The sequence below is a fragment of the Elgaria multicarinata genome, chromosome 3 (assembly GCF_023053635.1).
Source record: "Elgaria multicarinata webbii isolate HBS135686 ecotype San Diego chromosome 3, rElgMul1.1.pri, whole genome shotgun sequence".
Lineage (NCBI taxonomy): Eukaryota > Metazoa > Chordata > Lepidosauria > Squamata > Anguidae > Elgaria > Elgaria multicarinata.
Window position 1 is genome coordinate 107,452,748 of NC_086173.1, and position 27,407 is coordinate 107,480,154.

The following is a 27,407-nucleotide window of genomic DNA, read 5'->3' on the forward strand; positions in this document are numbered from 1 at the left end:
TTTTTAATGCACTGTGCAATAAACTGTTCAGTAGCCAGAGGAAGTGACAGAATAATTAATTATATTATGCCTTTTGTTTCTGTGCTAAAAAGAGAGGGAGGGAGGGAGGGAGACTGACTGTAACAGCAACATTGAAATGTATTGCTCCGGTGAAGCCCCTGGCTTACACATCAAAGACTTGAGTGAATTTAATGTAGTGCGCAAGACTTAAGAGAACAGTTTAAATCGTTCAAAGTAATCATAATATTTCATCCTCCCAAATAATTTCAAAATAGATTAGAAGATAAAACTCTGCAATGCTAGTAACCCCCTGCACAGTGTTTGTCCTGCATACATATCACACTGTGCAAAGAACCCCCTTTTAAAGTATTAGGGTAAGTTATTGTTGCTATAGCATGAAAGATAGAATTTATTAATCATGGAAACACTGCAGTCTGTGTTTATATGAGCTTCTGGAGATGTCCAGGAAGTTATACGGTCATTAGCTAGAAAATACTAAAACCTGTAACTTCATTATTTCTTGTATTGGTATCCTGTCCTTCCTCCCGCGCATATATGACTTTCATCCTTCCCATCATATCAATGCAACCACCTTATGAGATAGTTTGGGCCAAGAGATCATGACTGGCCCAAAATGAGCTTCATGCTAGGCAGAGCAATCCTAACCCCTTCCAAAGACCAGCAGAGGGAGGTGACGATGGGCTGGACAATCCCTTCCACTGTTGGAGAAGAGTCCTCTGATGAGGCAACCCATGCATCCCAGAGGACGCCCTCCCCCCCAATGTGCCAGTGGAAAGCCCCACGTATGAGAGCTGCTGTTGGTCTTTCAACTTGTGGTAGGGACTTAAGTCAGGGTATTCTGGGATCAGGTCAAAATCCTCTTGTGCCGCTAGTATAGCACTAGATTGAGACCTGAGCTGGTTCAGTATTTTGCATCTCATTGGATCCACTGGGTTGGTGGTTAAGGCAGAGGCCAATAACACAGAGGCATGGGTTGGTGGTTCGCAGGTCTGGGAACTGGGGTGTTTGCCTGTTCTGGATGGGGTTGCACTCCCTCTTAAGGAGTAGGTCCTTAGTTTGGGGGTGCTCCTGGATCCATCCTTGACATTGGAGACCCAGGTGGCCTCGGTGGCCCGGAGCACCCATTACCAACTTTGGTTGGATAGGGATAGCCTAGCCATGGTCATTCATGCACTGGTAACCTCATGATTAGACTACTGTAACGCGTGCTGTGTGGGGCTATCCATGTGTAAGGTTCGGGAGCTGCAGCTTGTGCAGAACGCAGCAGCTGGGGTGCTCACCGGGACACCTAGCTCTACCCACATAAAACCTGTGCTAAAGAACTGCACTGGCTGCCTGTTAGCTACCGAGCCATGTACAAGGTTATGGTATTATCATATAAAGCCCTAAACAACTCAGGACCAGGATACCTGGCTGACCACCCTCCCTTATACACACTCAGGTGACATTTACGATCGTCAGAGGAGGCCCTGCTTGTCATTCTAAGGTGAACAGAATGTCATCACGAAGAACCTCAACGGCGGTCCTTCTCTATAGTGGCACCTCCCTCTGGATAACCCTCCTTCGTGTGATTCGGGAGATGAAAAATATGACATCTTTCAAATGCCTCCTGAAAACACATATTTTTAGACATGCTCTCCCTGGAGTATACATTTTCCTGGTTTTATATATTTTTTAAGTTTTAAAAGTTTTAAATTGACCTTTGTATACTATGGTTTTACTTGTGAACAACCCAGAGAGCCTTGGCTGTTGGGCAGTATTGTTGTTGTTGTTGTTATTTATTTATTACTGTTGTTTTATACTTTGAATGTTTTTAATTTTTGTGAACTGCCCAGAGAGCTCCGGCTATTGGGCGGTATAGAAATGCAATAAATAAATACATTTATATACTGCTACATAGCTAAAGCTCTCTGGATGATTTACAAAGATTAAAACACTGAACATTAAAAACCACTATACAAAACTTTAAACCATAAAAATCATAAAAACAGATTATATACTATATCCATTTAAAGCAACTATTCTGGGTCAGTTAAAAACTCAACATATGCGTTAAATGCCTGGGAGAAGAGAAAAGTCTTGACCTGGCGCCGAAAAGATAACAGTGTTGGTGCCTGGTGAGCCTCGTCGGGGAGATCGTTCAGTGATTGGGGGCCGTCACTGAAAAAGCCACTGAAAAATGTTTAAATAAATAAATATTAAATTTATTTAATCCATCCCCCCACAAAGATACACCAAGAAAATAAAAGGATAAGACATCCTTCCACATAGATACACTTCTGCTCTGGCCAGTGCTGGGACTTAAATCGCTCTGTGGGTGGGGACTCAAAACCTGTAGATTCCTGGACCGTAGCCCAACACTCTGACCACCACACAACCCGGCCATTCTGTTGGTGCATTGTCACTTTTAACACTCACTGAAATAGCTAACTAGGATGTTGTAAGGCCATAGCTGATAGACTTGAGGAGATGCATCTAAGTACAATACAGTTTTCAAGTATGGTCAGATGGGGCAAATATCAGTGCAAGCTTGTTTGGGAGGAAAGCTTGTCTGTGTTGAAGGGGGAGGATCTTCCACAGTTACCTTGTGTAGTCTAAAGAAAAAGAAAACAAAGAATTGTTTGGGATCTTTGAAAAGAGGCATTAAAATAAAGGAAGAAGGATGGAACTTTTAAAAGGCAAAATGGAAACCTCCCTTCCTCTCCCTCCCTCTCCCTCTTTCTCTCTCTCCCTCTCCCTCCCTCCTACCACTACCAATGGCATCTGAGAGTTACCAATGGGGCATATGGAAGGGCAAGAAAAGGACTTGACAAACTCTCTGTGTGATGGGTAATTGTTGGAAATGGGATACTTTGCTGAGTGGACTGTTAAGTCTGAGAAATATGAAAGCTGGAAAGGTGAAAGTTCTGAAGAGGTTGAATACAAATGGTGTTCAACAGAAATTGGTGGCAGACCTGTAAGATGGCTGAGATGGGCCTTGAAGGGAGATACTTACCACATCCGGTTCTCATTTTGGAGCCTTGTACAGGGACTTCTGAATTATTTTCATGCAATGAATTTGCTAAATTATTCAATCTTTTGGTAATCTGTTTTTGCGATATTAATTTCTTTGTTTCTTTCAGCTCTGACTAGTATCCTGTATGACGCTAGACATATATTTATAAGATTATTTGCTAATGTTACTGGATTTGTCTCTGTAAATTCCCATTATTGTTAGAGTTTCTATTGTAGAGAACTGTCTAAGAAATCGTAGCCAAGGGAATGTATTCCGAAAACCTTTCTAGAAACATTAGGTCTGATCTTGACAAAGGAGAATGGCAAAAAATAGAAACCTAATGAGCAATAAATGCTAAATGATTAAAAAAAACCTGTTGTATTTTGAAAATGCAGTTAATCTCTGTGTTAAGGTACTTGTCAGTCATTCTTAAACCATTTATGTTTCATTTACTTACAGGATTGCCTGGCACTGCTGCTGACTTAGATAAAAGAAAGCTAATATTTGGGCAAAACTTTATACCTCCGAAGAAGCCAAAAACTTTCATACAGTTAGTCTGGGAAGCATTACAGGATGTGACTCTTATCATTTTGGAAATCGCAGCCATCATATCTCTTGGGCTCTCGTTTTATCATCCACCTGGAGAGGGAAATGAAGGTAAAACTCTTTTCCATTACTAATCTTATACATTATACAGTTTCTTGGCAGACTTGTTGTGGATTCTAGGGAATACTGTGAGTTTTCTGCTTTTAAGTCCTCTCAGCCTCTGACAGTTTTGTATCTCGTTTGCTCGGCTCTAGTGCAATTCCTGGAGACCATGGCATTGAGGCAGCTGTTCAACTGAACAGGCAACAGATTCTGAAAGCTGGTGCAGTGTGCAAGTCGTGCTGGTGTGGTAGGACCAACTTCAAGCCCACTCCTAGCAGATGAATAGAAATCAGTGTCCGGTGCTGACGGCTGAAACCTGCCCTTGGCTAGCATGGCGCAACAATTGTCACATAGAGCAGTTGTTCTGCTACACAGGGACAGGACAGGGTCTTTTCTGGCTTCTTTGTGCAACACCTGGTTTACCTGCAACATCTAGAAGGATGGAAAAGAAGAAAGGAGGGCATTGTTTGGTGTGTGTGGTCAGGTCAGGCTGGTCTCTGCTATGCTTGGTGGGCAAGCACTGTATTGTTGCGTTAACCATGACAGAACAAGTCAGTATTTGTGGCCCTGTTATATTTATAAGCCAGTCCACAGGAACAGGTGCTCATGACAAGAAAAGTGGCACTGCTGAAACAATCCAACTTTCTTTCTACCATCTTTCTTTCTAGAGTGTAATACTTTCAGTTATTAATATATTAAGAGCATAATGTGACCTTTTGAAAGAGTAATGGTATTTGGCTAGCTTGTGGTAATAAGTTGTATAATGTTCCTTTTAGAAATTGTAGGAAGCATTGGATGTGTTATCAAGGGAACACTTTTGAACTGAAAGACTTGCATTACAAACCTATTGTGCTTACTTCTGAATTCATTTCAATGGGATTTTAGGTTTGAGATTTTTAAATACTGGGATGTCTTCATTATTTTTTTTTTAAACTTTTCTGTCTCGCAGAGGTTAGGTCTAAAATGACCTGCACCCCTTGGTGGATGTATGAATAAATATAACTCAGACATTGTTTCATATTTTAATGCCTTGGCTATATTTTTAAAGACTCTTTCCATGTACGCTATAAATCTTAATATATACAGTGTTTATATTTATAAGATTTAGTAGCCATTTCTCCTTTGTATAGATAGCAAGATTTATTTTTGCAGACTAATGTCCTGCCCCCAGTAATAGTTAGAAGTTCTTTAACTGTAGGGAAGTCTTAATCGTTGAAATGAGAAATGATTCAGATGTAATTTTCTTAAGCAAATGAGCAGCTGTAGAGTAACAGTCTGTGATATTCTGCAGATCCCTATATTTGCAAATAAACAGGTCCCTCCTTGTAAGCCCTTGCTTATAAAAGGGGGAGATTTTGAATATATATTATCAAAACATTTTGGTTGAGTGCCACAAATGTGTATGTTCTTTTTCCTTATGGTGGGTCATAATATTCCGTTTCCCATGGGAAACTATCACACTTCACAACTGACAGTTCATGGGCTGAGAAATGTGGAAAAAAACACATTCAGCATGAGAACTTTTCATGCTTTTCTCATACGCCTCTGAGACATTATTCCACTGAAATATATTTTAAAGTGTTGGATTCCGCACAGTCTAAGTGAATATTTTAAGTCACATTTCGACAGCAGACATCCCATCTTGCCTATAGTGAAAAAACAGTTTTATTACGCTTATTATGCGAAGTATGGCATTATGCCTTATCAAAACGGACTGTCTTATCAAAGTATAATATCCTATATATGTCTACTTAGAAGTTAGCCCCATTGAGTTAAACAAGGCTCCTATACCACTTTCCTCAGAGTATCACATTGAATTCAGTGGCACTTAATGCAATAGGGTTGCATTGTAAATGACCAATAAATGTCCACCAATTTTAACCACCTAATTTTTAAAAAAATATTTTCTATTAAATAGTTTTGAATGTTTTACATGTACAAATCCTCCTCCCCATCCATGTGTTGCTTGTACGCTGAATAGGTATAAGTGAATCTGTCAAAGCTTGATCTTGTTGTGGTTCTTGCTTTTCCACTGCCAAGTGCAATCTGCTCCAATTCTGTCTATCCCTCCCCAGCCGCGCACACACAGAACTTTGTCCACATTTTTGTGCACGTTATTTTAAAACTTTGAATTTTGCATTCACTTTTCAGAGAAACACATTGATTGAAGGGTGTTTGTGTGCATTTTAGAGATGCATGCAATTTTTTTTTGCACATTTTCCAAATGTATGCACATGTCCATACATTTTGTGGAACACATGGCAAACTAGGAAATGTATGGATTTTTGACTGCAAATTGTGTTTGTGCCGGGGATCACGGAGCGCTCAAGGTCGCTGTGCTGGTAACAACGGTACATGATTAAAAACATCTTTGCTCCTGGCTAGGGATGTTGCAGGTATCCAATATGGGGATGCAGTCCCCCCCGCTTGGCCTGCTTGAATGAGGGTCTGTGAACTCTCACTGCTGCCTGCTCCCTGTTGCTGCACCATGAGAGCCGCTGGATGGCTTGGTGAGTGCCAGGGAAGCACCATGGGGCCGCCTGTCCCCTTAGCAAGCTTCTATTATGAATAAAAATAGCAGCTCATTTTTCTACATAAAAGGTCTTTTACAGAAATGGCAGCCGTATAGCTGCCATTTACACAAGATTATTTATGCTTCTAATGACAGCACTTTGTTAACCACGGGGTTAACCATGGGGACCTGATAAACAACACAGTAAGCCTTAGTTAGGGCTGCTAACCCTTTCGCAGTGCGTGGTTAGAGAGGGTGGTTAAGCCATGGTTATGTAGCCACCGTGGTTAGGGGAAATGCCCTACACACAACATGCAAAGCTATCATGGTTAGCTCAAAATACTTAACCATCATGGCGCAGTGTGTTGTCTGAACATACTTATACAATTAACTTTGTAAATATCCCAAGGCAAATGTTTTGGAGGGCATCATTAAAAACCATCACAATTTACATTCCCACCCCCACGTAGTAGATGGCAAATTTTACATAGAATTTAGCTTATGTCCAGAGGCAATTTGTATTTATTGTATCCCTTTAGCATCCATAACAGTGCTGTTGGAGAGCACTTTGTATACATTTGTAAAGCAATCAAATGTCAGTTAGTGGAAGATGGAATATGTCGTGCAGTCAAAGATAGTCTGGGCCCGATTCAAAGTGCTGGTATTAACATTTATAGCCCTAAACGGCTTGGGGTCAGGTTATCTGAAGGAATGCCTCCTCCCATATGTTCCTGCCCGGACCCTAAGGTCATCCTCAGGGGTCCTTCTCTGCGAGCCCCTGCCAAAGGAAGTAAGGCAGGTGGCTACCAGGAGGGCCTTCTCTGCTGTGGCACCCCAGCTGTGGAATGAGCTCCCTAAGGAGGTTCACTTGGCACCTACATTATATGCTTTTAGACGCCAGGTGAAGACCTTTTTATTCTCCCAGCATTTTAACAGTCTATAAATAAATTTTAACTTGGTGTTTTAAATTTATAATTTTGCATTGCTGCTGTTTTTATTTGGTTGAGTTTTTATATTGTATTTTATACTATGGTTTTATACTGTTGTTTTATACTTTGAATGTTTTTAATTTTTGTGAACCGCCCAGAGAGCTCTGGCTATTGGGTGGTATAGAAATGTAATAAATAAATAAATAAATAAATAAATAAATAAAAATAGTGTTGGATTCAGCACTGTCATTCCCTGATGGAACTGCTTCTATTAGTAGAACTGAGCAGGGGAACAATTCCCACTGCTCCCACAGCCCCTCAGAATCTGCTCTGGAAGGCTGGGAAATTCTCCAGGGCAGTTTTTGTGTGTGGCACAGAAGACTGCAGGTTGTGTGAGAGGGAGAAAGTCTTGTTGCGCTCGTGAACTTTCCCTTGGATTTTTGATCCATTTTGTGTGTGTTTTTTAATGCCATCTCAGATAGGAAGTACAAGAGTCCCTTCTAATTCCTTTTCCAAATCAAAGTCAGTACCCTGGCCTAAATTCTAGTTTAGGAAAAGGGATATCTAAAGCTTAGCTGTGGTGGTAAAAAGTAGGCATTGTTAGGTTATTTTTTCAGAGAATTTGGGGTCTTTATATATCCCCAGTACAACCATCCAAACCAATTACAATACTTTAATTTAACACATTATGACCCTGTTCAGAAGACACATTAAGCCACGGTGGTTAAGCATTTTAAGCTAAACATTTGCGTGTCGTGTGAACCATTCGTAATGGTGGCTGCATAGCCACGGTTTAAACACACTCACTAATAATTTGCTGCAAAAGGGTTAGTGGCCTAACCATGGCTTAGTGACCAGGCCTTATAGTATATCTAAAGTTGATAGATCACCTGGCCTAAACCTACTCTAGCCCTCTCCAAATTGTGCCCTCCAGGTGTTTTGGACTTCGACTCTCATCACCTCCAGTCAGCATAAATAATGGTCAGGAATTCTGAGAGCTGTATTCCAAAACATCTGGAGGGGTCTAGGCTGGGGAAGTATGGAACCTATTCCAATAATTGATAAATGGTATCCAACTGAATGGAGTTCATTCTTCTCTTCCCTGATCTTATTTTTTCATTGTAATAGAACTGGTAAATATGCTGTTTGCCAAGCTTTGACTAAGAGGATCTTGTAACCATTAACATATAATTCACATCACCACCAAATCACTAGGGATTTGATATTTAATATCACTCAGGAGTATAGTTGCTGGGCTTCATTGTAGCTTATAGCCTGTAATTTCTCTGATGTTGTTGATTATCTTCTTCCAATATTCTTATCCAGATTACAATACCACCATATATGGGCAAAAGTCTTCCTACCAGTAGACATACCTATTACTTCTGGATATATCCTAGACATCCTCGCCAGTGTATAATACAGCATGTATATTATTTTACATTCCTACACATTTTGAATGTAAGAGAATGCAGGATCTTAATGGGGGTTAATGGTTCAGCTGCCACTAATGCCTGAGGCAGCCTTCCACAACTTAGTACTCTGCAGATGCTGTAGACTTCAATTCCCATCTGACCCAGCTAGCATGGCCAATGATCAAGAATGCTAGGAGTTGTAATCCAAAACATCTGGAGGGCACTAGGTTGGGGAAGGCTGTTTCACCTAAGGTGTTTCATCTCTGTGCTATGCTCCTCATTGGATGGTTGACAGCCAGCTCACATGAGAATGATTTTTTCTATGTAAGTGGATATGTGAATACTCCAGGATTTCTATGTAAGTGGATATGTGAATACTCCAGAATATTCCAGGAACAACCCTGCCCACGACAATCTTAGAAACAAAATCCACCAAGGTATATTTGGGAGGCAGACATGGGACTTTCAACATCTTCATATCTGATTCAGAAAAGGACATTGTTAGGATTCCTTCCAAAATTGAGGTTTTTTGCGAAGGAATGACTTAAAGGTATGTGCAAGAGAGAGTAACATTTGTTCCAAAATTTAAAAGACAGACAACACTCAAGTAGTTGGTTATTTGGATACTTGTCTATAATGCTCATAAACAAGTTTCTGGGATAGGCATTGACTTATTTGGCTTTTTTTGCATTTGATCCTCTGGTGGTGGTGTAGCAGTAGTAGATGTTGATGGGGGTATTGATGCTGATGATTAATTTTACATATTAACCATCTTCTGCAGATCAGCCCAGTGCTCTCCGAGAAGTTGGGAAGAGATAGGTTGTACCCAGCCCTCCTACCTGAGATCCTTGTAACTGGTTTGAAGAGGCAATTTGGCACCTTCTGTATGAACACATGTGCTTAACCTTGAGCTATAGCTCCTCCATTTCCCCCATGGAAAGAGGGAAGGGGTCAGTTAATTACCTGGACACACTTACCTGCAATCCTATACACACTTATGTGAGAGTGAGCTCTACTGAACTCAAGAGGGCTTACTTCTCGGTGAACATGTATAGGATTGCACTGTTAATTATTTGTTTGGGTTCAGAAAAATGGCCTGCTGAACCCTGACAACAAGAGTTACTGTGTTGACAACGAATGGTGATGCTGGGTTTCAGCTCCTGGACAAACTGGAATCTAACAGGTCACTGTGCATATTTATTTATTTATTTATTTATTTATACATTTTTATACTTCCCAATAACCAAGGCACTCTGGGCAGTTCACAATTGAAACCATGAAATACAACAAATCAAAACAATGTAAATCTTAAAAAGTTTAAAAAATACCATGTAAAACCAAAATAAACCCAGCAGCAGTTACAAGCCAGGGAAAGCCTGTGTGGAGAGAGGTGTTGTCAGTAGGTGTTTAAAGGATGTTGCATTTTCTGCATTCCAAACCGTGCAAGTGAGGGTTTTCCAGAGGGTGGGTGCCACTGCAAAGAAGGCCCGCCATCAAGTTTCTTCATGGCCACATTCCATTCATTTTGCAATGACCAGCAAGACCTCTTCTGGAGATCTTAAATGTTGTCTGGGTGTGTATAAGGGAAGGCAGTCTGCTAGGTCTCCTGGTCCCAAGTTGTTTAGGGCTTTATAGGATAATAACATAACCTTGTACACAACTCGGTAGTGAACAAGCAGCCTGTTCTTTTAACACAGGACGGTGGGAGCTTCAGAACTGCTTTGATGTAGCTATTCCTGTGGAATGAGCCCCGTAAGGGAAGCGTTTATGCACTGTGTGCAGCAAATGTGATGCTTCAAACCCAACAGGCTTAATGGCCTTGCTTTTATTAGAGCTGAGTGGATGCTGCAATGTGCATTTCCATTCCCTTTTGTTCTGCTGTAGCAGAACATTTGTGAAAGTGATCGCTTATTTCTTCCGACTCCCTGTATTTCTGCCTTTGATGCTGCTGCTGGGGTGTAGCAGCAGCAAAAGAAACTGGGCTGTGCTTCAATGCATGTTTGAAGTGCATTATTGTACTATAGTGGTGCACTGTGTACTTCAACTTCCTTGTGAATTCTGGTTTCTTTTGTTGAGCTACAAGAATAGAAGAATGACACTTCATGCTTTCAGAGCAGCATTTCTGACTTCTGTTACCGCAACACGTTTTGTTCCTTTGTAGGTTTGTTGGAAGTCCGAGGCTAGTGGTTTAGTTTCTTTCAGTGATACCTGATACATCCCTAAGTGATAAAGTGTGGGAGACAATTCTGCCAGCAGTTATCGTTAGACACACAAGCATGGAGCAGGTTAAAAGCCAAGCCAACAAAGAAGTGTGCCCTCTCCCCACCCCGCACTTTATAGCAACCGTCCAACTTCGTAGACTGTTCATTTAGACTATACAATTGCTCTACATGCTTTGAGAAGAAGCAAGTTTATTCTTGCTCCATGCATTCATCCATACACATATATAGCATTCCTTCACTGACAGCCATGGTTTTTACTGGCATTCTGTGTGTTTTTTTAGTATGTGTTTTAATTTTTAATGTTTCAATTCTTATTTTTTTATTTATTTTTTATTTATTTATTACATTTTTATACCGCCCAATAGCCGAAGCTCTCTGGGCAGTTCACAAAAATTAAAACCATTAGGAACATAATAAAACATCCAACAAGCTAAAAACCCAAATACAAAATACAATATAAAAAGCACAACCAGGATAAAACCACACAGCAGAAATTGATATAGGATTAAAATACAGAATTAAAACAGCAAAGTTTAAATTTAGATGTTAAAATACTGAGAAAATAAAAAGGTCTTCAGCTGGTGATGAAAAGAATACAGTGTAGGCGCCAGGCAGACCTCTCTGGGGAGCTCGCTCCACAGCCGGGGTGCCACAGTGGAGAAAGCCCTCCTCCTAGTAGCCACCTGCTTCACTTCCTTTGGCCGGGGCTCACGGTTCACCACTCTGTTCACCACTCTGGAATCTGTTTCAGATTTGAAGTATTATACGAATTTTCTATGTATCACACACACAATGAGTAGAGTAGGCTTAGATCAGCCTTCCCGAACCTGGTGCCCTCCAGAAGTACTGAACTTCAATTCCCATCATCCCTAGCCAACCAAAGGATATGGTGGCTGAGGATAATGTGGTTTGTAATACAACATATCTGGAGGACACCAGGTTGGAGCAGGCTGCCTTAGATGATCTTGTTAGCAAGCGTATTTAGGGCAGAATCCTATATGTATGTTTAGATGGAAAATGTCTTACAACTCTCAGCATTCCCCAACCAGCATGGGGAATGCTGGGACATTTTTCTGACTAAACATGCATAAGATCTCACCTTTAATCTGGTATGAAACAAATACTTGCAGTTGCAAATGCTGAATGTGAAATTAATTCTTAAAGTAACCCCCCTGAAATCATAGCATACCATCTACATTTGAATAATTCATATTAATATATTGCTGTCAGCATAAGCAGTGTCTGCTGAATATCAGTAACAGTGCACATGCAGTTCAAATCATGCAAGCAAAATTACATCATGTTCAGAGTAAAAATGGTCAACCAAAGATTTTTTTAAAGACAAGCAGCAAAATTACTGTGATGAAATGCATTATTTAAAAAAGTGCTGAAAAGTCAATAAGGAATCTCTGATTTCTCTTGTTTTGTCATTGAATCTCTGGGCAAAATTAAAAACCTTCCTCTAACTCCCCACACCAGCTTCTATGACATGAGCAATTATTCTGGATATTGACATAGATCTGGTCACCATACTTTTAAAAAAGGATATTGTAGAGCTGGAAAAAGTGCAGAAAAAATCCACTTAAACAATCAAGGGGCTGGAGGAGCATCTCCCCAATGTGGGAAGGTTACAACAGCTGGAATTGTTTAGCTTGGAAAAAAGGAGGCTAAGGGGGAACATAATAGAGATGTACAAAGTTTTAAATTATTTATAGTGTGGAGAATGTGGATAGGGAAACATTTTTCTCCTTTTCTCAAAATACTAGAACTCGGGGTTATCCCACGAAGCATATTGGTGGGAGATTCAGAACAGCTAAAATTAAGTTCTTCTTCACACAGCGCATATATAAACTATGGAATTTTCTACCACAAGATGTACTGAGGGCCACCAATTTGGATGGCTTTAAAAGGGGGTTAGATATATTCCTAGAGGAGAAGAATATCAATGGATGCTAGTCCTGATGGCTATGTGCTACCTCCAGTATCAAAGGCAATATGCCTGTATGCACCAGTTGCTGTGGCACATGGGTGGGAGGGTTCTGTAGCACTCATGCCCTGCTTGTGGGTTCCTGGTCCGCAGCTGGTTAGCCACTGTGTGAACAGAATGCTGGACTAGATGGACACTTCGTCTAATCCAGCATGACTCTTCTTATGTCCTTATCACATTTTATATTGCTAAATTGGTCATATGACTGACAGTTATTTCCAAAATCCATGGCCAGGCCAAATATGCACAAAACCAAATATGCACAAAATTGTGGGTAGACTTTCGAGATCTTCAGTTCTTGTTATCATGCAATATATTTTTAAAAGTAGCCCCACAGAACTGGGTTATATCATTAAACTTGATTGATAATTATGCTGGGTATGGTTAAGTTCTGTTAATAATGAAATAAAATCCGCCGGATTCTCCTTGCTGTACCTTTTACTATTTGCACTGGGCAAAGCAATTGGATGCTGGATCTAAATCTGCAAAATCTAAGGATGATAGCAAAGGAGATTTGTTCAGCTGCAATCTTGACTTAAAACCAGGCAGTATCCACCAATCTGCCAACTACCTTGCTTCTTTGGATATTTCTATGTATAGGAAGATACAGGAGAATATTTACGTTGCTTAGACTAATACTATCAGCAATTATGGGAAAACATTTTTTGGGATCTTTCTCAACATTTTGCCTTTGTGAAAGTTACCATCAAAACAGTAGCCTATGTTTGACTACGCTGTGAATTTTATACAGATCTGAGAGTCCATTTAATTTTTGCAATCCTTTTACCTTATCAAGGAAATACTGACAAATTTTAACGTTTCTATTCTGCTGGCAGATGTTAAACCTGGAATCGCACTGGACATTGCCAGATTTCTAACTGTGGCCATTAAAACTAGATTGCAACTGCTAAACACAGAGATAAGTTAAGGGAGAACTATGTTAATTGATGGATGAACATGAATTTTAGTTGTGTATGAGTTTTTAAATACTCTTAACTTTTAGTTGTCCATGGATCTTATTTGTGTTCAATCACTTCTTGCAATTTTTATTCTGTAGTTTTAATCAGGTAATATCCTTTCATGTTATAAGCAATGTAATACCAAATCAATTCACTGTAGTCATATATATTTGTATTTTATATATTTGTGTGTTATGGTCTGTAGACTGAATAAACTGATAGATTGCAATGTTGAAATAATGAAGTCAGCAGTGTCAAGAGACTTAAGATGGGATAGAGGAAGAGTCGCAGACCTAAATGGATTAGACTGTACTAGCATATTACTGCTTGAATTCTTCCAGTAGACCTAGCATCAGGGGTTGGCATAAGCTGACAACTGCAGAGGGCCCACAGGCTCAGGAGGGCCTATCCGTGCTCCTGAGCCTAGTGCAGCAGCTGCCGCTGCCCTCCTCCTCACTTGCCCACCCAGCCAGCAAAGGGAAGGCCAAGCCTGCAGGTTCCATTGTGCCCCACTCTACAAGATTTTTTTTTTAAGCTACATTTTGAGTAAGAGCAACTTGAGCCAATCAGGTGCTGTCTTTGGAAGGACATGGCCAATGAGGGCACAGGGCAGTCTTTTAAGAACATAAGAAGAGCCCTGCTGGATCAGACCAAGGGTCCATCTAGTCCAGCACTCTGTTCACACAGTGGCCAACCAGCTGTCGACCAGCTGTTGCTCTTGTGCCCTCATTGGCAGGCTTTATTGGTGGCACTGTGACGACTGGTGTACAGTGGAGTTGTGCGGCCAGTAAGCGAGTTTTGGCAGCAGTGGGGGGCTTCTGCAATGGGAGCTAGTGGTTCCCATTGGCAGCACTATGCCAAGGGCCCAATATACTCTATTCTTCAGCAATTATGTATAAAAAAAGAATGATAGCAGAATGTAATAACATCCTTTCAAAAGACTGTTGTTATATCTTTTTACATAAAAGTGCATCCTTTTACATAAAAGAACATAAAACTATTGTGCAGGCTGATGGTATTTATAGATCCGATTAGAAAATGTTATTTTAAACAAATGGGAGCAATGGAATGTTCATTGCTGTTGTTATTTTTGTTAATAATTAGGTTTGGTTAAAAATGTTCACAACAATTTCATTCCATATCCAATACAAATGATATTGTTGATTTAATTATAATGTAAACTGTAGCAATTGTCTAAACACTGTAAATTGATACTGGCAAGCTGAGCGAAAGACATTAATGAACACCTACCGCACACCATATGTAAAGATCCTGGTTTTCAAAATATTGAAGAAACGATAGGAAAATCTAATGTCTGTTCACATGAATGCTCGTTATTCTGAAAAAGACACATTCATTGTGAGGAATGTAAAAATTAGTTGCCCTTCCCAGTATATTCCATAAACCTAACTTCAACATTGGGACCTGTATTTATGAATTCAGGGGTAGTGTAAAAATGTATGTTAAGACTTCAGGAGCGGTGAAATATTTCATTATTACGTAATAATTTAGACATACTTCAAATAGAAATAATTTAATTTGTACAGTACTGGAGTACAAAATAAAGACAAAAATGTGTGTGATGAAGGCTTATATTTCTAATTATTAATTGATTGATTGATTTTATTTCTCTTTACCCTATTAGATTATTACAAATAACAGAGCAAATTTGCTTAGCAATTCATACATGTAATTCCATTCCAGAGGGGAAACCGTGTTTGTCAGTGCCATAGTCACTAGCCTTTTTGGTTTTTATGTGCAATGCATTATGCTATTATATTACAACTAACTGGATTTCATGTGATATATTAATATTACTAGATTTTTTTTAAAAAAAAATACAATAAAAAGAGCTTGGGCTTCTTCTTTTTAAATTGGCTAATTGTTTTTCTTTTGTTCTCTCTCCAGCCTGTGCAGCTGTATCAGGTGGAGCTGAAGATGAAGGTGAGGCAGAAGCTGGTTGGATTGAAGGCGCTGCCATTCTACTCTCTGTCATTTGTGTGGTCCTCGTCACTGCCTTTAATGACTGGAGCAAAGAGAAGCAATTCCGTGGACTTCAAAGTCGTATTGAGCAAGAACAGAAGTTTACTGTAGTTCGGGGTGGACAAGTAATTCAAATACCCGTAGCAGAGATAGTAGTGGGTGACATTGCACAGATCAAATATGGTAAGTCTCCTTGAATATCTTGAGGGCAATACGTGTCTAAATCCCAAGGGTTGCTTTCTGATGTGTTGAATGACAAGGATGTCAGCTGAGATGTCTCAAAAATAATCCGAAGCCGTTAAATATTCTATTTCAGTTTTCTGGGGTAACATCCATTGCCTAGACCCAATCAGTAATGCCCCCAGTCCAGTGATCTTCTGATGAGAATACTGAACACTCCAACAATTAGAGCATCTTTCCCCTCCGTCTTACTGGAAGGAGCCAATCCTCATGTTTATTCCTTAGCATACACATGGATTGGCTCCTCCTTCGATGGTCAAGAATGCAACCTCCATACTTGAAACAAATCTATGTGTGCATCTGTCTTATCTTAGCCTGAGCATATAACTATGGTCCTGTCCATGCTTAAAATCAGTGGAATGGGATTACGTCTGGAGAGCATATTGTACCTAGGACAAATCTACAATGGCATTAAATTATGAGTCTGGATTTCTATGAATCTGACATGCAGATTCCACAGAGGACCAGTTTTTCCCACATTATATGGATTCTGCAAACTTGTGCCCACCCCTTTTTTACTTTCCATAATTTTATGCAAATTTAGTTGTAAAATATGTAAAAAAAAAAAAAAAAAACCATCCAAAACCGCACATTTTCCCTATAGCCTAAAGGATCAAAATATGCATTTAAGGGGGGTGGATTTATACATTTTGGAAAGAGGATCTGCACATTTTCACAAGTGCAAATTTGTACAAATGCGAATTTGCACAAATTCAGGAAACTGGGAAAAATCTGATTCTGCCAATGAGCAGACGACAGAACAAAAGGCACTTGACAATAAACAAAATGCAGATGGAATGGATTTTATAAAATCCATCCATCCCTAATTGCATCCATATATTTCGAGATCAAATATGTTGTCTTTTGATGGACCTGAATCTGAAATACATGGAAAAGTCATAATAGGCTCTCTTTAGTGGAAAACCTCAGGTTAAGTTTCTGAAATGATTTACAAAAAAGAATGAGGCAAAGCATGTAAGTAGGAACAATATTGGACTCATAGGGTGATAATAGGCAAATAATTACAAAGGAAGTGTTCACAAATTACATGTGTTTCTTCATGTCAACAACCCTAATTTTCCTTGAGTGTATGCATGGAGTAACATTATGTGTGAACTGGAAATTATTGATATAGTGATACCTCAGGAAGTTCAGGAGGATTTGCATTGTCTGTGAAGGATCTTACTTTAATATTGATTACCAAGATATATTTGATGAGTCATATTTTGTGTTTGAAAACACAGAGCTAAGTCTATTTTTCCCTTAAATTGATTTTACTGATAGGTGACCTCCTACCTTCTGATGGGGTGTTTATTCAAGGAAATGACCTCAAAATAGATGAAAGCTCTTTAACTGGAGAGTCAGATCAAGTCCGCAAATCTGTTGACAAAGATCCAATGCTGCTTTCGGGTGAGTTTTGCTCTTGGCTGTTTTGAATCAAGAATGGAAATATGTCTTTGCTGTTTAAGGGAGAAAGAAGATTCTCCAGCCATATATTTCACATTCAGAAATACAGAGTTTATAACTTTTCCAGTAAATTCCAAGTTGTTTATTTCACTTTGTTGATCAATATTCCCATTTTCAGAATATTTTGTTAAATATTCAGTTATAGAATAGAGAACTCTAGGCCTAATAATATTTAGCATTTTGTATTGTACTGCATCATCTGTACAGCAATGTAGAAGTCAATCTGGAAACGAGACAGGAATACTTGAGTAAACAGGTTGCCATTGAAAATCCACGCTCACTCACTCAGGCCTCATCTACACCAAGCAGCATATTGCACTATGAAAGCGGTATGTAAAAGGCAGGAGCCACACTACTGCTTTATAGTGGTATTGAAGTGCACTCACAACTGTTGGGGTTCATTAACATATACCATATACAGCTTTCATAGTGCTATATCCTGCTTGATGTGGCTCCTGCCTTTTATACACTGCTTTCATACCGCTTTCATAGTGCAATATCCTGCTTGGTGTAGATGAGGCCTCACTCACTCTGAAGATCCCCAGTCTTTCCCAAGTGGGTTGACCTGCTTTCATTCTTAAATTCCTGGTGCCTACTGAAAATCCCCATCTGAGGTTGGTTCAGTATGAGAAGAGCGAATGCATATGCCCTAGTAGACCATTCATCACTGCAGTATGTTCCTTCCTCTCTTCCCCTCCTTATTGTTTTACTATGATTTTATTAGATTGTAAGCCTATGTGGCAGGGCCTTGCTATTTACTGTTTTACTCTGTACAGCACCATGTACATTGATGGTGCTATATAAATAAATAATAATAATAATAATAATAATCCTAAATTAAAGTTTGAGTCTGTTGTGAACTGCACAGAAAGCCTTGGCTATTGGACAGTATAGAAATGAAATGAAATAAATAAGTCGTACCCTGGCAATTGTGATATCCCTGCCAATCAGTATTTAAAGGTCAAGCAGGGTTTATTGGACTCTCAAAAGAAGTGTACTATATCTAACTGCTCTGGACCATTCTTTTCTGGTTCTTTCCAAATTTTGAATTTTAAAATGGATTGTTCTCCTTGTATTCCAGCATAGCTTTGGCTCCAAGTCTTACTATCACAGTTCTGTCCTCTGATTTATTAGTGCTTGCCATCTGTGCTTTCACACTACTAGTGTTTGTCATAATTCTATTCTCATTAGAATTAATGTTTTGGCTGCTACAGATTTTGGAGTGCCAAATAGGACAGGCTAAATGTATCAGGCTTCTGTGTTTTCTGCTCATTGGTTTTCAGGAGTTTTTTTCTATTGAAAAAACAGTACTCTTCTGCTTCTGGATCTCCCAGAGTTCAAATCACCGGTCCCCCCTCCCCGGAAGACTGTGCTACTGGGGGAATTGGACATAGGGCATGTCTACACCAGGCCTATGGGATTGTCCCTGTGCGTCCACATGATGCACTGGGGATCCCGGGAGCAGGGAGGGATGATCCTTCCATTTCTCCGGGATATTGCCATACATGTTTTCCTTAAATTTTTCCCATGGTCCCAGGACGATCCCGAGGAACGCTGGTGGTGTGGCTGGCTGTCCCGGCTTTTTCCCTCTTCCTTGGGAGTAGCGGGGAACGTTGGAGGGAAGGAGCCCGGCTCAGGAGTGTCCAGGGCCATCGGGGGTGGGGGGAATGGGAATTTTTTCTTTTTTTAAAAAAACCCTTACTCTTGCGCTGGAGCACAGGTACGCTCCAGGTCCTGTCTTTTTTTCTTTTTTTTAATGGTGGGTGCAACGTCCTCCTTCCTCCCTGGATGTCGTGCACCACATGTGAACACAGGGGGAGGATCTTGCAATCAGCATATCACGAGATCCTCCCTGCTCCCTCCTGGATTGTTGGGAGGTGTAGACATGCCCAGAGATCAGTGGTTGAATACATGGTTTGCATTCAGAAAGTGCTGCATCTGATCACTGCCATCTTAAGTTATATATAGGATAGTAGAAGGGCTTTAAAAAAACCCCAAGATTACGGACAGCTGGGTTACAACATGGCAACTTCATAGAAAGTAAATTTCCCTTTATAAAGTCTTGAAACAACCAGGGGGGGAAATTAGGTCAGCTTCAGGGATGCCAAGAGATTAGCAGTCCCATTCTCATCATCACCACCACTATCATCATTATCATCATCATTGTCATCATTATCATGCACCCACCCACCCATATATACATGCATACAAGCACCTGATTTTAAGCAAAATGCTTTTGGCATCTGGTTAATTTTAGGAAATCTATTTTTATTGAAACAATGGTCAGAGTTGCAGGTAATTTGGCTTGGATCCATAAGGAGGATGCCACTCATGAGATCCTTCCATTAGTGGAGGAGGGGGAGAGGCATTTTTTGTTGATTACTTCTTCCCTCTGCAGCTCACTGTGCTCCTGAAAATTTGTTCCATAGGAGACCTACAGAAACCATGTAGGAGGTAGCACTGGGGTCTGCAGAGCAAAGAGGTAATTGGTGAATATCACTTTGCATCTTCCTTCCAGGATCTCAAGTCCTTGTATTCAGAGATGGGACCCTCTGGAATCAACGTTTTCTTTTTATAAGATTAAAAGTCTAGTTTATGTGTTATGATTGCTTTCGATGTAGGCAAAATTCTCTCTTACAAATGTAGCCAGATGATGTGATGCTGGTTTGTTGCAGAGATTCCTGATATCACACCCCAATAACTATAACCTGATAAGCATCTTAAAAAATAGAGATAACAACCAAAATTCCAGAATAGTTCTGTACTCGCAAAAGGTTGATTTAATAGCGTATGCAAATTCAATCTAATCATCTAATTTTAAGATAATATCTAAATATAACTGAAATAATAAACTAAAAAAAACTTGACAATAAAATCCAAATAAGATCTTCCTTGAGTCTGGACTTATTATTGTAGCTTTATTGATCAAACAACATAAATTGGACAATTAATATTTACTGATTACATTTTTGGAATTTCAAAGGCAGAAACATTGAGGAATAGCAGGCTTGGCTTCTTGTTTTATTTATTAAATTTATATACCGCCCCATAGACGAAGCTCTCTGGCAGTTTATAAAAGTTAAAAACAGTGAATTCTTACTGTTGTTATCTGCTTCTCAGTATAAAACCTAGGATAGATAAAATGCTTTGCTTGTCTCCTGCCTGATATTCCTGACTCAGGCCTGGAGATGAAATCATTTATTTGTACATTTGCTAAGAATAGTAACACAACAATACAAATGGTCCATCATGACAATTGTTAGTAAAATGAAATTATTAAAGGGTTATTTTGTTGACAGTAAAGAAGGTTTCAGTATAGTGAGTCTTAAATAATGTTATTCTAAAAAATAGTAAGCATTTCTGAAGCTCTTGTTCAGACTGTTCAAGATAGAGTATACAAACAAACTAACAGTTCCTTTGCATGTGTTTTAGACTTTGGAAAGTAACATAGAAGACAGGATATATTTGCATGCACAAGGCCCATTCTGCCATGCCCGGCAAAGCCTGGGCATGGGGAGGGATTTGTGGGAGGAGCAAGGAGGAGACGTGGCTATCCTGCATTGGAAGGATTTCGCGCCACCGGGGCTGGGAGGGGTTTTGACCCAGTAAAAGCAGGCATCTCACCCCTCTAAGCCCTCTTGCATAATTCAAATCAAAACCTGCAATTGAATATTTAAATGACATCTTAAAATAATCTTGAGAAACTAGTATTAGGGAAGTGATGAATTGTAGCTGAATATGTGCACGCACACACGTTTCTCGTTGGTTGCTTTATTAAATTTTTCATTTAACTTTTCTTCATGAGTTATCCAAAATATACATATATATTTAAAAGTCCCTGAAAAATCCTTGAAAAATGAGATATAACAAATATCATAGAACTTTAGAATCGCTGCCAGTTAATACACATCTTAAAGGAATAGTATCCTTCCTGTATTAAAAATTACAATAGAAACATTGTTTTTATATCATTAAAAATACTCCAAAAGCTACTTAATGTACCTCTCTGTTTCATAAATACAATAAATGAGACCCCAAAATAATGGAAACAACAACTAATAATGAATCAGCAAATGATGGAAACAATTATAACAGCATTTATATAGCATTTTCATGCGTTCAAAGTACTTTATTTCATTTCATTTCTATATTGCCCAATAGCTGAAGCTCTCTGGGCAGTTAACAAAAATTAAAACCATAAGTACAGCATAAACTATAATATGAAAACTTAAAACCACAATATAAAACCACAATACAAAAGTACATCCAGAATAAAAACAAGCAGTAATGCAGAGATTTATAATACAAATTTAAAATGCAGGTTTAGATCATCAGAGTTAAAAGACTAGGATAGTAAATTGTTAAAATACTGGGGAAATAAAAAGGTCTCCATTTGGTGCTGGAAACAGTGCAACGTAGGTGATCGGGGAACCTCTCTAGGGAGCTCATTCCACAGCCGGGGTGCCTCAGCAGAAAAGGCCTTCCTCCTGATAGCCACCTGTCTCGCTCCTTTGGACAGGGGCTCATGGAGAGGGACCCCTAAGGATGATCTTAGGGTCGGGGCAGATACATATACTTCACATTCATTACCTAGTTGTACCCCCTGTAAAGGAATTCAGTATTGTTATCATCCATATTGCAGATAGAGGATCGGAGGCTGAGAGAGTGTGACTTACCCAAGGCACCCAGTGAGTTCTTTTTGTCCTCAATTTGAATTTATTTATTTATTTTTGCTAATTTTGGTAAATTCTTATTAAAAAGTGAGCTGAAATGAAACTCTCACCCATTCCTATTTCCAATCTCTTCCCACGTCTAACTTTGCATCTTTGAAATTTGTCAGACGTTGATTTTGAAATTCCATTCCGTTAAGGCAGCTAAGCTGGTGGCGGGGTTGGTGGGCCGCATGTGGCCTGCAAGCTGCATGTTGCCCACCCCTGCTATAGGTTTTACCTCATTAGGGGTATATCCAGTTATTGCCATTCCACTGACAGAATGCTCTTTAATCCAAATGAGGATTCTGTCTGCAAAATGAGAGCATTTTTAAGCATTTTCTCCTTCCTGTTGCTGCCCACCACCACCCATATTGTCTGAAAGGGACTCCTCCTTACCCTGAAGAGCAGATTGGAGGGGGCACTGGGGCCAGTAGGGGTGGGTGGAAATCTTTGAACATTGCCTTCCTCTCCATTCTGCTGACTTGAAAGCTCCATTGAATCAAAGCACATTCCATCAGTGGAGTGACACCAATTGGGTACAGCTCATAATGTCTGGTGTCTCATTTTTTATTTCAATGAATCCTGTTTCTAGAAACTGCCCTTTGGGTTTGAGATATCTGCTGTTTCTTATTTCAACAAAGGCTTCACACATATAGGATGACCTGAGATACATAATTTATACATTGTGAGATACATAATGCAAAATGCATTATCCATATATTCTCTCTCTCTCTCTCTCTCTCTCTCTCTCTCTCTCTCTCTCTCTCTCTCTCTCTCTGAATTAAAAATAACCAAAGGTTACAATAGCTGGCCTTTGGTGATTAACTATAAGTATTTGATCATGACTAAAATGAATGGTTGCTCATGATTTTAAAGCAGTGCAGCTCCTTTGTATTTAATACTTATGCCTGAAATTGAGATTAATTAATAGCCACATTTTGTAAGGTATTTTTAGCCTAGTTTACACTACATTACATTCCCTGCTTTTACTCAAGTGAGATAGCGCTTGAACCACAATCCTGGACACTTGCATTTGGGAATATATCCGCACAGCTGAGGAAAACGTATTTCCAAATCAGAGTACATACAACTGCTGCCCAAGGGTATCCATCCAGAACCATTAAAATCAAGGAGAGATTTGCTATTAACTTGAGCATGGCATTTCGACTGCATGCCTCCAAAGTATTTCAGATTGTTGCACCTGATCTATCAAACTTATATAAAAGCTTGCTATTAGGATGGTTAGAGAAGGGAAGTAGACAAGTGTCATAATCAAGATAGTCAGGTGATGGGCTAGAATTCAAGAAATCTCAAATTCTTATCTTTGGGTTGCAACTTTAGTAAATTCATTGGATTGGTTAATTGATTTAAACCATTTTGATAGATGATCAGAGCAATCCTACACTCCAATTATGCCAGGGGTAGAGACACATCACTGTAACCTCAGTGCAAAGTTCACCATATCCTATACTCATCTAATCCAGAAGAGCAAGAGAAAAACACACTCCTCCAAAGCACAGAACACAGCAATGATGGCAACACCTCCAGCACCCATGACAATAGAGCCAGTGCCTACCAGTGGGCTAGTGTGGTGATGTTGTGGAGATGTTGTGGCAGTTTCAAATAGATGCCAATCCACTCATGGCAGCAGAGGCACACCCATTTAGTACATCCTCCCACTCCATCCATAATATACATCCTGCTAGATGCATTTCACTGTATGAGTCACTGGGTATAGGCTGGGTCAGCCAAAGACATTTTGCTGCCTGAGTTGAAGAACAGATTTCTCCATCTACAACACCTATTTATTTATTTACAATATTATGTATATACCACTCCATATCTAAAATAGATCCTGGAGTAGCGAACATAGGAATAAAAGAGTAACAAGATAAAAAGATTAAAACAGCAAATTAAAATAGTTCAGTTCAAAACAAATTATCAATAAGAATGGTGGCTGGTCACTTGACAAATGCTTCCTGGAAAAGGGTTGTTTTCAGGAGGAGACAGAAGCAGCACAGTGTTGGCCTGACCTCCAGGGGCAGGAAGTTCCAAAGAGAAGGGGTCACCACATTAAAGGCTCTTCTCCAGGTGGACTCCAGTTGGGCCATAGGTCCATGTGGAACCACCAGGAGCATCACCTCAATCACTAGGGAGGTTGATAAGGGAGAAGGTGCTCTCTTGGGTATCCTAGTCCCAAGTTGCTTAGGGCTATTCTACAACATATAGAAGCTGACTGGACTGGCAACTGAAGCTCGAGTAAACCGTGGAAGCAGGACAGCACTCTCCGCTGTAGACTAACTCAGAGTGCTGGTCAGCCTGCATGATACAAACAACTCTGCCTCCCTACGCTTTGCCGCTATTCCCCAACTCTCAGAATCTGCTGCCTCACTCTGAGTATGGACGAGACAGTGGCCCGGAGCCTTGATAGCAATGGGTTTCTTTCCCCCATTCCTCCTCCCCAGCAGAGTTTCAGTCTGAGGTCAGCTACAGTGAAGCTATATTAATCAGGGGATGGCAAAGGGATTTCAAGCAAAAAACCAAAAATTCAGGAACAAAGAAACAACGTAAGTGGCAGCAGCAGCATCCTTATTGAACCGCATCAAGAATGGAGTGGATCCGGAAAGTAGAAAGACTCATGTATTCTGGAGTTGCCCACCAGTCACCCCAGCAAGGTTCTTGCTGTTTGGCTGTTGCACAACAGACAGCAGGCGCAGTGTCCTTCGAGGCTACATATCTATGATAGGAATACCTTCACCAGTTGCATAACGGTTTGCGTGAAGCAGTTAAGTGTGCAGCAGCATGTCTGGAATAGGTAGGTTGGCAACCCCACAGGACTCTTTGGTCATGACTGCTAGTCGCTTGGTGGGTCATATTGCCCTTTTGGGGCCACATCTCAGTTATAGAGTATAGGATTTTACATGCCTAAAGTCTAGATTCCCAGGGAAGAGGGGCCTGAAGGAAAAAAATTAGAAACTGCTGCTAGAGTAAAAGCTGAGATAGATAAATGCCAAGTGTTCAGACAAATAGCAATATGGATTGACTTTTGTTACATGATGAATATCAGTACAGTTGCTCAAGTAAGCTCCCTCTTTATACCCAGTGTTAACCCCCTGTCTGGGCTGTACTATTGTGAGTAGAGGCTCAAATGACTGTATGCTCCTCTATACAAAAATAAAAATAAACATCACTCTGCATAAAAAGTTAGATATCAGGGAGATGTAGATGTTTTCTAGGTGTAGGAATATTTTCATTTATTTATTTATTTAAGCTGCTTTTTAGAGTCACATCCCCTCAAGGCAGCTTCCAACATAAATCAGAATATATCATCAACACTCATGTATAGCCAACCCCCCCCCCACAGTAGCTATTAACAATTAAATTAACAAGAATCAGCTCATGACTTGCAGCTCAGCCCAGTCATAGCAATAAGATTGAATACAATAATTAAAACTATTGCAGCACCAAATCATGATACAGCAACACAATTAAATTTATCCTTCTCCTTCTTTTTGGCAATGAAGTGATTTGGCAATGAGTGTTTACAGCCTTCTCAAAGGCCTCAAATTTGCCCAAAACAGTGCCTTTTCATTCCATGATGTCAGCTAGCCCCCACCTGCAGTCTTAAGTGGTAAAGCCCAGATATTGGTTTAGCATCTTGTCATTTACACGTGGGAGTCATTGGGTGGCAGGAGAGGGAGTTTAGCTTTCCCCCATCCATCGGTTTCCCCCCACAACTTCCTTCAGCTGCATTTTCCTCAACTGGGGTCACAGATTTATATTACCATGAGAAACCTGCCTTGAACATATGAAATTGCTTTATACTGCATCACGTAATTGGTCTATCCATCTCACCAGGTACTGTGTATTCTGACTGGCAGCACCAAGTTCCTAGGCAGAGGTATTTTGTATCACTTGTTAGTGAATTATTTTAACTGGAGATGTTAGGGATTGAACTGGAACATTTTGTATCTATCTATGTCTTATCTCCCAAAGGTGCAACTCAGACCTGGCACCAGCACTCAGCATCCTTGGGCAGCTGCCAGGGCTCCAGTACTCCAGCAGGAGCCACATGTGCTAATGCCTGCCCTGGATCCCTGAAACAGATCACTCTGGGGCAACCTATGGGCTCCAGATATTTTAGCCTTCAGTTTCCATCAGCCCAAACCAGCATAGCCAATGGTCATGAGAGTTGTAGGCTAAAACATCTGGAAGGACACAAGTTCCCCAACCCTGCTCTGGGGCATTGTGGGAAATGTAAATGGACATCTGCTGCTGCTGCCACCAAATAGGTGTACCGCCACATGACCACCAATGTAGGAGAAGGGCATTTTGCCAAGGGCTCTCTCAAACCTGGAGCTGGTCCTTTAGTACAGCCCCCTTTTCCAGCAGACCCCTTTGGATTTGCCACGGTCTTGAAATAGAGGATCAAGAAGCAAAACAGACAATAATTATATTGGAAGCAATCAATGTATTTGGAATTTTAGCTGAGAGAAAAGCAGCTGGGGGTGTTTGGAATTCTACTGTGGGATGGGGTGGGGAGTTGGAAGTGGTGTGTGGAAAGGGTAAACCACTCTTCCTCCCATTTGCTTCTTCTTCCTTGCAAATTGTTCCTTCCCAACACTGCTTTTCCGTGGAGGAGTGGTGGCTGGTGCTTCTAAACAAGAGTTGTCTGTTGGATAGGGTGACCATATGAAAAAGGCAGAATCTACACTACTGCTTATAACGGTTTATAATGGTTATGACAACTGTTCAGGCCCAGGACACATTACATATATCATTTTCATACCATTTTAAAAGTGTTTTATCCTGCTTGGTGTATATCGGGTATCTTTAACAGTAGTATTGAAAGGGGAATTTCAGCAGGTGTCATTTGTATGCATGCAGCACCTGGTGAAATTCCCTCTTCATCACAATGCTTAAAGCTGCTAAAGTATAGCTAAAGTGACCAGATACAAAAGAGGGCAGGGCTCCTGCAGCTTTAACTGTTGTGATGAAGAGGGAATTTCACCAGGTGCTGCATGCATACAAATGACACCTAGTGAAATTCCCTTTTCAATACACTGTTAAAGATACAGGATCCCTGTCCTTCTTTCCATATGGTCACCCTACTGTTGGATGAATAGTTCTGGCTTGAGAAATGGCAATCTGGTGCTTTATTTTAATATATGCACACACACACTCACATACCCCAAAACATGGTGCGAACCTGAAAGACATGTTCATTGTTTAGAAGCAAAAACCAAAATAATAATAATAATAAAAATACACCCACTGGTGGTCACCAAGCTTTATTCGTTTTCTTAAAAATAAATAA

The 27,407-nt window shown here is 40.1% G+C and overlaps 1 protein-coding gene across 7 annotated transcripts in view; it reads left to right on the forward strand.

Annotated features, from left to right (window-relative positions):
- Positions 1 to 27,407, forward strand: part of ATP2B2 (ATPase plasma membrane Ca2+ transporting 2) — a 254,320-nt gene that overhangs the window by 138,080 nt on the left and 88,833 nt on the right. For all 7 annotated transcript variants that reach the window (XM_063121200.1, XM_063121201.1, XM_063121197.1 and 4 more), the window contains exons 3-5: positions 3,476 to 3,673; positions 15,597 to 15,854; positions 17,196 to 17,321. In XM_063121200.1, coding sequence (XP_062977270.1) covers positions 3,476 to 3,673; positions 15,597 to 15,854; positions 17,196 to 17,321 — 582 coding nt within the window. The remainder of the gene's footprint in view (positions 1 to 3,475; positions 3,674 to 15,596; positions 15,855 to 17,195; positions 17,322 to 27,407) is intronic.